Source organism: Numenius arquata, chromosome 6 (assembly GCF_964106895.1).
Source record: "Numenius arquata chromosome 6, bNumArq3.hap1.1, whole genome shotgun sequence".
Taxonomy (NCBI): domain Eukaryota; kingdom Metazoa; phylum Chordata; class Aves; order Charadriiformes; family Scolopacidae; genus Numenius; species Numenius arquata.
Window position 1 is genome coordinate 63329375 of NC_133581.1, and position 13522 is coordinate 63342896.

The 13522-nt window shown below is 41.9% G+C and overlaps 2 protein-coding genes across 4 annotated transcripts in view; one reads left to right on the plus strand and one right to left on the minus strand.

The window, feature by feature from the left end:
- Positions 1 to 1345: 1345 nt before the first annotated feature.
- Positions 1346 to 2335, plus strand: LOC141465902 (inositol 1,4,5-trisphosphate receptor-interacting protein-like 1). Its single transcript, XM_074149588.1, has one exon. The coding sequence runs from the start codon at positions 1346 to 1348 to the stop codon at positions 2333 to 2335; it is 990 nt and encodes a 329-aa protein (XP_074005689.1).
- A 2242-nt stretch (positions 2336 to 4577) lies between these two features.
- GALC (galactosylceramidase) overlaps positions 4578 to 13522 on the minus strand; it is a 38823-nt gene continuing 29878 nt past the window's right edge. For 2 of the 3 annotated variants that reach the window (XM_074148653.1, XM_074148654.1), the window contains exons 15-17: positions 10866 to 11029; positions 9048 to 9124; positions 4578 to 7267 (exon numbers count right to left, since the gene is read on the minus strand). In XM_074148653.1, the coding sequence (XP_074004754.1) occupies positions 7124 to 7267; positions 9048 to 9124; positions 10866 to 11029 (385 nt within the window). In that variant the 3' untranslated portion in view covers positions 4578 to 7123. The remainder of the gene's footprint in view (positions 7268 to 9047; positions 9125 to 10865; positions 11030 to 13522) is intronic. The other variant, XM_074148655.1, reaches the window with a different exon arrangement.

Consider the following 13522-nt stretch of genomic DNA (forward strand, 5'->3'; position numbering starts at 1 on the left):
CCACTACTCAAAGCTCTAGTAAGTGTAGTGAATTTAAATGTTAATAAAAAATCCAGGACTATCCAGGACTGCACAGAATGCTCCATAATCACTTAAAACAGAACAGTACATTTTGAAAAGTCAATAGAGCTTCATAAGTAAATTCATTATATTGTGCTTTCAGAGCACTGTCCCCAACAGAGATAAACCCAAACAGAGAACCTCCAGATCATCAGAAATGCACAGCATGCAACACGCACTTCTCTTTTATCTACAGTAGAGGGCACTGGTAATATTTACATGGTACTGAGCTCCTCACAGGGTTAAAGAAGCAGAATACGCCCCACAATCTTTTGAAAGAAGCAGGCACAAGGAGAAAAAGATAATTCACTTAGACAAAGCCAGGCTGAAATCTCACAGGGCGAATATAATCATCACCACACCTATACTCAGCATTTAGTGGAACCTAGCAACTTTCATAGAGATATTGCCTTCTGAAATGACCCAGTATGGGTAACCACCCCCAGCAGATGCCTTCAAAGGCATCTGAGGATGCAGTATATGCTCATCAGGGAGGATGCTAAACACAGAATTGCAGAATTGAAGAGAATTGCACCCTGTGGCTCCCAGACCTCCTCCCCCCGCCTCTGCGTACCTCCCACTGCCCTGCCCACCTCGAGCAAGTTGTAGACTGCCATGAGGGCACCCCTCAGCCTTCTCTTCTCCAAGCTGAACGAGCCAAGTGACCTCAGCCCCTCCTCCTAAGTCTTGCCCTCCAGGCCTTTCGCCACCTGGCTCACCCTCCTCTGCACACACTCGCAGAGTCTGATGTCCTTCTCACATTGAGGCGCCCAAAACTGCACACGGAAATCGAGGTGGGGCCGCACCAGCGCAGGGAAGAGTGGGACAATCCCCTCTCTCCCCCAGCCGGCTGTGCTCTGCCTGCTGGATGCACCCCAGGACACGCTTGGCCCTTTGGGCTTCCACAGCACACTCTGCACTCCGATTCCACTTGCCATCAACCCAAACCCCCGGCTCTCTTTCCGCGGGGCTGCTCTCCAGCCTCTAGGCCCCCAAGAAAAGGGAAAAAGGCTGGGCTGGACCAGGGCCGGGGCAGAAACGCTGGCCCCCGGGGCGGGGGGTGGGTTCTCACCCGCCATCCGGGGCCCAGCCGCTGGCGGGAGCGCCTTGCGCCGGGCACGGCGCCGCCACCGCCGTCGGGGCCGGGCACAGGCCTCGCTGCCTCCCCGCTGCCTCCCCCCTCTCCTACCTGCCCCCGGCTCCCTGCGGCTCCCGGACCCGCTCCCCCCGCCGCCACCTCCCTCCCAGCCCCACTGAGACCCTGCTCTCTCCCCTCCTGCAGGCCATGGCTGTCACAGAGCTGTTGCTCGCTGTGCTTCTCCAGAGCTGCTTCGAGCTCCCACAGGTGCTCGGCCATTGTCTGGACGCGGCCACGCAAGAGCGCGTGGCGCAGGGTGCGAGGAACCTGCGAGAGCAGGTGACTCGCCTGGGCCGGGGGCTGGAGCAGGCTGCCTTTGCCTGGGCAGCCCCGATCCTCCCTGCCTTGCAGCAATGGCAGGTCCTGGCCACCGCTGCAGTCCTCCTCCTGGTCTTTGGTCTCTGCTGCTGGCTCAGGAGAAGGTGCCGCCAACCAGCCGGCAGCAGCAAGGACGGCTCCACCATGGGCAAGGCTGATCTGGAAGAAAAATCCAGCGTTGCCCTGGCTGGGCGCAGCATTCCCGCCCAGCGCCTCCTGGACCTGTCCGAATCCTTCACGAAGGTGGAGGAGCTGGTGGACGACCTTCTCCGCATCTGCCAGAAGCTCTCCAGGAACAGTTTCATGCCACGACTGAGGCCAGTCGTCGGGGTGAGCAGCACCTTACGAGGTTGGAGTCCCTGCGAGGAGGATGCCATCTACCGCCTGCTCGTGCCCCTGAGCCCCCCTCGTGGCCATGTCTTCCACCTGGAGACGGGCACCACCTCCAAGGACATGCCGGCAAGGAAGTCCAGCCTCCGCGTAAAGCTGCAGTGCACCTGCACGAGGGAGCAGCTGCCCGGGGACATGCTGTGCTTCCTGCACCACCCCCAGAAGGAACTGAGGGAAAAACAGGGTCCCAGCCTCCTGGGCGTCCTCTGCACCGGCCCCTACCTGGACATGGAGAAGACCACACGCTGGTTGCAGATAGTGCTGAAAAGGGCCTGGGCGGCTATGCCTCAGTCGACCCACTGCCGGCTGACGGTGCTGCCCTCCAGGCACTCCTGCAACCTCCGGCTCACGGATGCTTCCGGCAGTACCGTCCTCATTGAGCTGGTGTTCGGAGTGAAGCAAGACGACTCCTACGTCTTCCTGAGCTGAAGGGGCCATTGCCGGGGGCCTTGCAGCAGAGACTCACCGCTGTCACCCCCTGGACAGCGATTGCCCTCCCTGTTCCCGAGACCCTTCCTTGGGGATCTTTACCCCATGTAAATACGTTTCAATAATCCCTTGTTTGACCAAACGCTGTGCCCGTCAGAGTCTGGGCATCACTTTGTTGGGGAAGGCGGGCGTAGGGTGCTGGCGGCTCAGCTGCCACGAGGTTGGGGAGCGTTTTGCAGAAGAGCGGCTGCAGCGGGCTCTGCTTTCGTGAGTCTCTGGGCTTTGGCTTCCCGGGGCTTGTGGGTCACTCCCAGGAGCAGCTCGGCATCGCACAGCTGCTCAGCCCCTTGCCCGCCTTGGGACGGTGGAGAGACTCTGAAGGGGAAAAGTGGGAAAACTTGTGGGCTCAGCTGAGACGGTCCGGTAGGTGAAGCACGAGCTACACATTGAAGCAAAGCAAAGTAAGAATTCACACACTGCTCCCCTGCTCTGCCCACCAGACCTGCCCGGGATGTTTAAAGGTAAAGGACACCCCGCAGTATCTTGGTACACAGTGCCAAGTGAAATCTTGTAAACACTGCTGCGACACACATTTTCCTCTGCTCAACTGCTAGTAGGTGTTCCGGGTTGTTTTTTAAAACACAAGTTCTAGAAACACCACCTTTTATCATTTCATTAACACATGAGCATGAATCAAAGGAACATATCTAGTGCAAAAGGAACTTGCTCTGAACTTTTCATGGGTTACCAGGATCGGGCAGGATAATTGCTAAGGTTCCAGCCACACACAAAAATCATTTAACCTTTACCCAAGATATCTTTGTTAAGAAAATGGATCATCATCTGCGTTTTATTTCTGTTTTAGCAAGCCCTGACATTACATAGTATTTCTTCTCATCAAGTATCAAAATATGCTCAAAAACTTAAAATAGCTGTGTGATGATTCTGCTACAAGCCTAGCAAGTCTTTTAAAATCAGGGTATTTTTTACAACCTTCCCCCCACAAGCACTTCCAGCATGTGCTAGACTTGTGTGAATGTAGTACTTACAAGGGGCATTAAAAGAAAAACAAGAAAAACTAACAAAAAAAAAAAAAAAAAAAAAAAAAAAATCAAAGTGAGTGTAATAAGGTCTCCAACCACTGGCCCTCTTTGGCCAGTCATCAAAGATAGCAATCATCAAAGATAGCAATAATTATGGTGGCTACTTTCACAATACGCACACCCTGCCAGAACAGGGACTCTGGCTAGAAACTTCAGGTAAGGCAACAAAAAATTATTACGTGAAAACAACTCACCTGCTGCTGCCATGCAGTAAAACTGATTCCACAAGGAAAGAGCAAACCACTATCACTCCCAATCAAATCCTGAACTAGAAATTTACTTTTGATACAGTAAAACCAGAAAGTGACTGCAAAAGGAATCATCAATAGCCTAAAGTAAGCGTCTCCTGTACTTTTAAAGGAAAGGAGTCCTGCTGTTTTGCAGGAATTTGGAAATCCCAAGAACTGCTCATCATGCCTAACCCCAAAGGTGGGGTGGCAGAGAAGGGACAGAATTGATTTTGATGCAGTGTTTGTGTAGGTGGTGGCACATACCTGGCTACCGGAAGAGAGTATTTCCAGGGTAACTCCTATCTACTGTCATGATGGCCTGGAAAACATGACTAGCTTTATGGAATTTCTCCCCCGCTTTTAAAGTTTAACACTTAAGTTCAGGCAGGGGGGGGAAAAAAACAAGAAGCACATTTCAAGCCAGATTCAAAAGGATACTCGAAGTAAGGAAGCCTCATTTAAACTTAAAAAGTACATCCATACAGCAGTGTGTTTCCATATCTAGAAAAAGACTTTCAGCTAAATCTCACAAGACTTCAGTACTTGGAAGTTTTGCATAGCTGGCCTTCAAATAAAATTTAATTCCCTTAACTAAATGCAAAAAAAAAAAAAAAAAAAAAAAAAAAAACCAAAAACAAAAAAACCCCAAATCCAGAAAGTAATAAAATGTATATTGAGCACTGTAAAAAAAAAAAATAAAAAATTATCAACAGGACAAGTCCTAATGCATATGGATTTTGAGATATTTGTTAATGAGGGCTGTTTGGCTATTCAGAGTGTCAGAAAAACTCTTCCAACCCAATTAAGCTAATGCCAAGCATATTTATCAGGAACCACAATGGACAAACTGTCAGCTTTACTACTGGAGAAAACGAAGACCCATTTACAGAAGCACTCTGCACAAATAAAGGGGTTTTAAGTGTTTTATTTGTCCTTTTGGAATGATTAGTATTTATAATCAACAATATAAATCCACCCCTCAGTAAGAGACCTGACAGCTTGTTATTGCCAAACATATTACAGCCTGCTGAAGGGTGAAGAATTACAGACATATAAAGATGAATAACATTATATCACCATTAAAACACTTAGTCTGTTCATAACAGTTTAATCCTCTAACACTATAAATTAAGATTAGAAAAAAAATCAACACTTCCAGTGATAAAGTACATTGTGTTTAGTACACAATATAACAGTACAGTTTATTACACTAGTGCATTAAAAGGTAAAAAAACTGGACATCTCCTTTGGAATAACTGCATCATTGCTGATCTCCCTCTTACACCAACACTGCTTACAGCCACACAAGCTACCAGGAAGACTCCAAGAAGTATCCTAACAGGAAAATCCGTCACAGCTAAAATAAGTTTATTATGAGAACTACTTCTCCTATACTCATATTGCTTGAATATGAGGACCTAAAATTAGATTCCTTCACATCTGGAGTTACCAGTGACATCCATTCTGAAATCAAGCAAGTCATGAACAGATTTGCATCCACACTTCAACCATCAAATGAAACTGAAGTGGAAAAATGGCTTTCATTTTTCACCCACTTAACTAAATAGTTATTTAATATTTGGAAGCCTTCTACAAGAGTTTTAAAGTTAAGTGGTTTGGACCATTTTTCAAGGTTACCAGCACATATGAAACTTGCATGTATGAATGATTCGTAACCAATCAATAGCAGTATCAGGATAATTGCTAAAATATTAAACATTTCTACTTATTAGAGATAGAATTTTGAGATCTCAAAAGCTAATTTGGAAGATAACCTTTATAAAATTTTTCCAGTAATGATTCTATTACATTAACTCATTACATTACATTAAATGGCAACTTCGAAGACTGAAGTTAACACTTAACTGGAATCAGCCTTCAAAATAAAGTGGATCAGAATAATAATCTGTATAAATCGAAGTATACTGCAAATCTGTTTCTCAAATATAAAATACTGCCTGCTACAGATAGGGCACTAGTGGCTGTATGAGGCTATACAGACCACGGAACTACTTGCTTGCCAACTAGGATGTGAATGAGAAAAGCAGACGGGCACAGGAAGCATGTTTCACTATGGCAATAGACATCATCTTCATTCAAACTGACCAACCGCAAACAAGGTAAATTCAGAAGCCAACCGAATTTGGAATGTGTATAATCAAAATCCCATTTGGTATCTCATTGTATTTGTATTCCAATCAATGTTTTTTAATGTAGCACAGTAACTTGGGAAAAACCCAACAATGAAGCAACAGCTAAAGAGAATCCCTCCTTTCCCAAGGATGTGAAATTCACTCTAAACTTTACTCCATGATGCCTAGGAAAAGTTTAAAAACAGAGACTCTTAAGTCAGTACCACTGCCTGGCACACTAAGCCATTCTGCCCGCGCCCACCTGCAGCCACTTACTTTATGAACAGATTGCAAGCTCTTAAGGGTAAAGACTATTTTGTTTGTTTATTTTATTTTATGGCAGGATGTGATAGTGTTCAAATCTCCTCTGTGCTACAGTAATATAATAAACTCAATAAGACTGCTATGCTTTAATTATTTCTTCTCTAATATTTAGATCAAAAGTGAGAGATGGTTGCCCAAGTTTCTAGGAAAAAAAGGCCAGTTTTTCCACATGTGACCTAAAACAGAAGTAAGCACTTGGCTTGTCAGCATCAATGATGCAAAGCTTTTATTCTTTGCACCATTCGAAAAACCCCACAAGACTACCACTACCAAACAGCAAGTTACAGTATCTCTTCATCCATTTCAACCCTTTAATTGGAAAGAGGAGGTAGTTTAGAAGTAAGGCACTGCCTGATATCAGCCGTAAGGCATGCTTCCATTCCACTGAAAACATGATCTATTTTAAGACTGGCAATGAAAGTTGGAAGAAGTAATTAAATGCACTTGGAGTACCGTAATGTCTAGCCTCAGACTGTAGCAGAAAAAACAGACAAAATAGTTTTTCTATAGTAAAAAAAAAAAAAGGTACTACATTTGAGAATGACAGACCTACAAAAGTATGGGGCCACTGGCTCATAAGGCTTACTGGCATTTAATTCTTTCAGAGTGAAAGGAATGGACACAACCATGTAAGTGTTAAAAGTGCATCTTGAGATGCCTCTGTCTTCTGCTAACTTCTAAAGTTATCTTAAAAATTATCTGGGAAGTTAAGGTGTTGAAATTGAAAGAGATTTAAATCCAAGATTTTGTTGTCATCATTACCTTGAACTAAAATTTACCCCCAAAAATCAAAGGGCAGAAATCCCATAGCAACCAGGGGGTAAAGTTACAGACATGTTGATACCTATTCAAGTAAACCTTTAACAAATAGTAAGGAGAGAATTCAGATTCCTTGCCGACTGATCGATCCCAGCATAGTGTTAAGTTGCCCTCAAAGTTTGAACTGGCTTTTATTCAAAGTAATACCAAGAACTGGGTTCTTCAAATGCAAAAGCCACCTCAGCTCGCTTCGACATGAAAGTTGTCAAACTGTGCAAACTCAAAGGAGCGAGTTCCAATAGCGGCCCAGCCGTTACTTGGTTTGGAAATGGTGACATTCTCCCAGAGCGGATAACCATTTAACAGTCCTGAGGCAGAAGTGCCCTGTCAAAAAAGGAAAAAGTTATCTTTTTAAAATTCAGTGATTAAGTATGTTGACACTGAGCCTACTCACATGGGAGAAGAGACAAGGCAGAAAGATGTCAAGTCAAATTTCAACTGTACTTCACACATTTTCCATGCAGAGGTGCTTCTAAATATTGCATAGAATCTTCCTGTGCCCGTCAGCCCTGTGAAACAGATCTAACACCTTTACAGCGAATACATAAAAGGCTCATCTTCCCCTAACTCACAGTTTTGCAACCTCAGTGTAGGATCTGAAAGGGAAAGTGGTTTTCCTCTCCCACTTGCATTAGGCACCCTCGAACAGCCCAACTCTCTTAAGGGGTATGATACACCTGGCACTGATTCTGTAGAATTAGGGAAAAGTCAAAAGGAAAGGGAGATGTATTTTAGACATTAAGCTGAGAGGAAGAGGGGACAGCAGAACTTTTAAGTATTATGTTGCCATTAAAATTAAAAATAGATTCAGGAAAACTTATATTTTATCTTGCCAGTGGGCCACTAAACAGTATTTAGAAAAAGTACTGCAATTTACTTGTATTTCTAGATCTGAAAGACAATTACAGAAACAGGTAAAAGCAAAGAATGCCTTCCAAAAAGCGGTCAGCGTGAGAATTCTTTAAAGAGGGCTCTGCACTTCTGTTACATCAAAGGCATATTTGGTACAAAATACTCCAGCAGCACAGATGGAAGTTTGTAGCATCATAATTTTAAAATTACCACCACCATTTTGTGTTTTAAATGATTTATGTTCATATTCAGCACCCCATTCAGGTTAGCAAATGTCTTGGCCCATTTTACAGGTAAGTGTAGCATACAAAAGCCAAACCTAAACTACATCCATTCCAGTAAACGCCTCGTGTACGAGCATCCCTTTGTCTCCTCATGTGAAAGCACAAAAGACAAAAAGCAGCTTCTAACACTCACTGACATTTTAAGATGAGGGAAAGACTCGGTGCATAATTTTAAAAGCCAGTTTACTTCAGTAGGAGATGTCCCCACCAAGGATTCAAGCTTCCTCACGTTTCAGGCCACATTGCAGTTGCAGAGGTTACATTAGGCAAAAGAATTAGGCATTCAGCAGAGGAACTTAAAGCCTTTTAGTTACTTGCACCAGTGTCACGCGCAGCTAAGCGCACAGGTATACTGAAAGTAGGGCTTGGGACTCCTTTCCTCATCAAGTGACTATGGGCAAAAGGGGTGGAGTTAGGGGTGCGGGGAAGGGGAGGGAAGAAGAACTGTGGCCAGGCTTCTCATTAACTGTGGCCTATTTTTAAAGCAACACTATGCCTGTGCTTTTTCAGTATAAGAAAGAAGGATGGCAGCTCACCTGAGTTCTCCAGCCCTTAACTACCTCCACATACAAAGCCCTAGCATACAAATGGAACTGGTGGGAGTCAGATTTGTAAAACAGGCCAGTATGGTATTTTACTGACAGTCCTCAGAACAGGAAGTTGAGTCATGATCTTCTCATTAGATTAAAAAGATTTGCCTCTCTAGCCTTCCTACCTGCAGCTTTCAATTCATCTTTCCATTTATTTTCCACACCCCTTCCAGTTTCTCAAGATCTCTTTAAAAATACAGGCACCGCAAGTTGGTATGGTATTTTAATATTGGTTTAAAATAGGAGAGATGTTATTTATGTTTTAGATAGGGCAAACTCATGCAAGTAGACAATCAACAGTATAGCACAGTTTTGTCTAAACCATTTAGGGCTGGAAGTTTCATAACTGGTTTTCTCGCTTTTTACCCGTGTCCTTACCTGAATGTTCAGAGTAAGCGTGTGCCACGCATTATCCCGGACACCAGAAAGGCCTTTCATTAATATTTCTTCTCCGGCTGCAAAACACGCTTAAGGTTAGCAAAGTGTTACCTCACCCTTTCGCTGAAACCGATAGATAAATATCAAGCCAGCAAAAGGAAAACAATACCTATTTTTCAGAAGTGTTCAGGACTGGCATGTTACCACTTTCAACTGCAGCATGGAAGGCTTAACACCCAAACCTGGACTCTACATTATCAGTGCATTCCCCTGTTTTGCCAGGACTGTTTTTCCACTGAAATCTCCAATGCTCTTGGGAATCTGGCCTGAGATAAGGATTCTCCTCTATTGAGAGTATGGGTTCATGAAGTGTGACAGTAGTTATTGCTCTGCTTGTTCTATAGACCTCCTTGTTTATGTATTGGAACTTTTTTAAATCAGAGGGTTTGAGTTGCCACTCATGCTGCTTATAGTCAAAATTTAAGCTAAGCAAAAATTGGGTGTGACTGACACCTGGGTGAAAGGCCTGAAAAAAAAAATAAAATGAAGTGCTACAAGTATAATCTTTATTCAGAATAATTATTCAGCAGAGAGTCTTAGCTGGAAGTTAATTTAACATTCAGGCTCCCTTCTAGAAAACTATAAAGGTGACAAAAATTATTATATCGTGTAACAAGTCTGAAATAATGAGGTGGTTAATCAAAATCCTCTCATTTCATCTAGGAAAATTATTTCTGACAGCCTGAGAAACTACTTCGGTAATGGTATGTCATACTGAAAGTAAATACTGGAGTCGATCCTAAACATATTTTTACATACAGCTTAAACTTCAGTTGTATGGAGTTAGACATTGCAAAGTTTCCTTAGGGAGCACCGGTATGTTAAGAGAAGCTAATGTAAAGCCTTCTTCATGATACACATCCATGATAAAAAAGGAATGGGGGAAAAGAAAAAAAAAAACCACAACAAAAAACAAACCTACAAAAAAAAGCCCAAAATGAGGAGAAATCATAAACTACAGCTACCAAATACAAAACGAGACCACTTTTAAGGTCCAGTACAGTGAGAAATGGGTCATTACAGGCTGTCTTTCTATTAGATATACCGCAGATCTAGAAGTTGCATTTGATTCGTCAGGAACTATTGAAAATTTTAATTTATGGTCATGAAGTGATAGAAAATGCATTTAAACAACAAAACCTGTCACTACTTCAAAGCAAATTAAAAAGAACTTTTAGCTATTGATGAAGTATTATGACATACACTCTTTCATGTGCCTGTCAAGTGCTCTATAGATGATCACATATGAATGCCAGCGCCACAAGAATATGCTCTCACTCCTCTGAGCCAGACTTAACAGCAAAATTTGTAATTTTTGCAAACAGTAAGCCACTCGTCATCATCACCAAAGCCAGACAAATGTACACTGACTTGCAATACTCTGCAAAACAGACCACTGCATCTCAAGCAGGTTTTTTTTTTTTAGGTGTAGTGTAAGAATACAGATCAAACTTTTCTGTAATTATTGTATCTGAGTATTTAGGAAAAGCAAAATAAAAGCAAAACCTATATTTGGTAGTGTAAAAGAGGTTTTGTCAGCAGAAAAAAAAAAAATCCAGAAAGCTGAGACCGAGAAGTGGACGGGCCAGTAGCCTTCAGATGCTCTCTTCTCATACAAAATGTGGCCATCATTAAAGCACAATGGGTTAAAGTCATAGCCATGACAACTGAGTTACAAAATCTGAATGTTAGTCATTTTTATCAGGGCTATCAAAATGACATATCAATATGTCAGCATCCTAGCAAAGAGCTGCTTACCCAGGTCACTGGTGACTCTGTAGGTGCCATCTGCAAAAACCCAGAAGAAAACTCCTTTGGTACGTCGAACATATATCCCACCATTGTCAACTCTTCCAGCAATAAACACGCCCCCATCATGTTGTTTTTCTATGTAGATGTCACAAGTGACTGTCATGTTCACCCTACAAAAGAAGTTTAGCGTTTTAACAAGCAATGAATCGATCTTTTTGAGCAGGCAGTAGGCAGAAGAGTACTCCCTATTTAGTACAGTAAACTTTTTGAGGAAAGATTTTAGCAATCCTAATTGTGACCTGCAGGTGCAAGATGCACAGGACTTGTCTGGACTCATCGTTTCCCACCTGTGAATCCATAGATTTTCTTAAGAAGAGCCATTCTTCTCAGAAACTAACAACAAAATGAAGTGTATTGTCAGCAACTTTCAATTAATTATTTAAAAAATGAACACAAACAAAACAAAAGCACGCAGAAGGTTTGCATCTCCACAGAAAAACTTTCAGGTCTGCAAATGCAAAGTCACTTTTAGACGACTAAATCAAACCCAAGATTTAAAGTTACAGCACCACATCTGCTAAAGTTTGATCTTCATTTCTCTAGGATTTTTAATACAGGCCAAGTCTTAAGTAATCCAGACCTCTTGCCCAAGAGCCCAACCAAACTTTTTTAAACAAATGTTCAAATACGTTGAAATTACGTATTTTCCTGAGGTGGCACTTCAGCTCAACAGTAAAGCACTATGTTATAACGATGGCTGCAAAGGGGAATAAAGTGAAGGAATACCAGAAAAATCAAACATCACCTAGAAAATTTACACAACGTCCCCCGCCCCAGGGTTGTGCTACAAGCCTCTTAACAGTAAAAATTAAAGGCATTCTTTACCTCTATTAGTGTACACTAAAGTTAGAAATCTACATCCCGTGTCTGGACTTGCAACATGGATACAGCCACAAGGTCACATATTTCAAAAGTCTCTAATTATCTATAATTATTTACAGAATGTGAAAAGACTCTATGATACCAGCTCAGCTGATAGCTAAATCATATTTATTTTAGCAACTTTGCTCCCCAACTCTTGCATAATAGTAAGAAGAACCCCAGATTTCATTCTAATGTAATGCTATTAGAAGTACCAGATGCTTGGATACATATTCATTACCCAAACAAGATTTCTTTTTTTCCTTCTTATGCACTAAAAAAAGAGATCCCCACATCTTGCTTAAGCCATTATAAAGAGATTGCAAGCAATCTATAATGAGTTAAATAGTAATATTTTCAGGATACAGCTAGGTTCAACAAAACCATCAGGGCAAAACGCTACCAAATTCAGGAGTAGAAACAAAAAGCTTTCACAAGCACAAGATTAAAATTCAAACCAAAACCAACTAAATAATCCTGAAATTCAATCATAATTATTTGCCATTGATGACTGAAGTCAAATATCGTTTCACAGAGAAATTCAGTGCAAGATTGGTTCGGTATTTCATTAGCACGCACTAATGGTTGAAAACATGAGCTTTAAACTGAGGATGAAGCAAACAAATCAGAGGGCCTGAAACTGAAGACTATCACTATGAAAAGTTACAAGTCAGTAAAACTTCAATAATCAACCAAATATTCAGGAAACAAGTTTGGTTCTGAAAACAAGATGAAAATTCAGAAAGAAATGGAATGAAAATGAAATTATAGGAAGTTTTTAGGAATCTCAGTACAGTAATTTAAGAATACGTCCTGTGTAGTTGTTATAGGAATCACTGAATATGATCTAGTAATGAGGAAAAGTTGATTCTAGGCAGCACACGAGACTTTGTTTAACAGATGACTGCAGAAGAAAACATCAGGTAACTGAAGAACAACCTCCAGCTACAAGATGGTGATATTCTTCCAGGCTTCAGAGCCAAAGTGATTCAATCACTTGTCCAGGCCAGAAATTAGAAGCATGAATCATGTTCTGAAAAAGCATTGCAGGGGGAAATCAATGATCCAACCAAAGTCCAAAAAACCTGACCAAATGGCTATTTTAAAGAATATATCAAAGAATTTAAGTTAGACTTCCAAATAGAAGAAAAAGTTTTAGCGTAAGTTTTATGGTTACTTACTATCACTAAACCAATTAGTTAACAGGTTCTTTTCAAACTGTTTTTTGATTTTAAATAAACACTATGCTAAAATATGCTGCTTGATTCCAAATTACCATCATTATAGACCCTAGAAATTGAAATCATAACCATACTCTTATCAAACCTCAGTTATGTTTACCCAGAAATAAAACTGTTTTGAGTAACAGTTGGATCAAATTCACACAATTCTAGGAACTGCTCAGAAGATGGCAGTCTACAACAAGTATAACTGAATTAACTCCCAGACTATTTCATTGATTCCAGATTGATCAAAATCACTAACAGTCAAGCAAGACAACTCATAATTAGGCTATTTAAACTGAAACAATTTTTTTGTTCCATTTAAAAATGCACTGAAACTCAGTGCACGCTTTGAATTAGGATTTTGACTTGGTCTTTCTAGTATGCCAACCCAGATCCATTATTCTGCAAAACCAGGTTAAACAAACATGTCCAGCAGGACATTAGGAAAAAAAATTCTAAGTGCAGCGGTTGGCCCAGCTAACAAGAGATGTGGTGGATCCTTGGATGGTTTTAAGA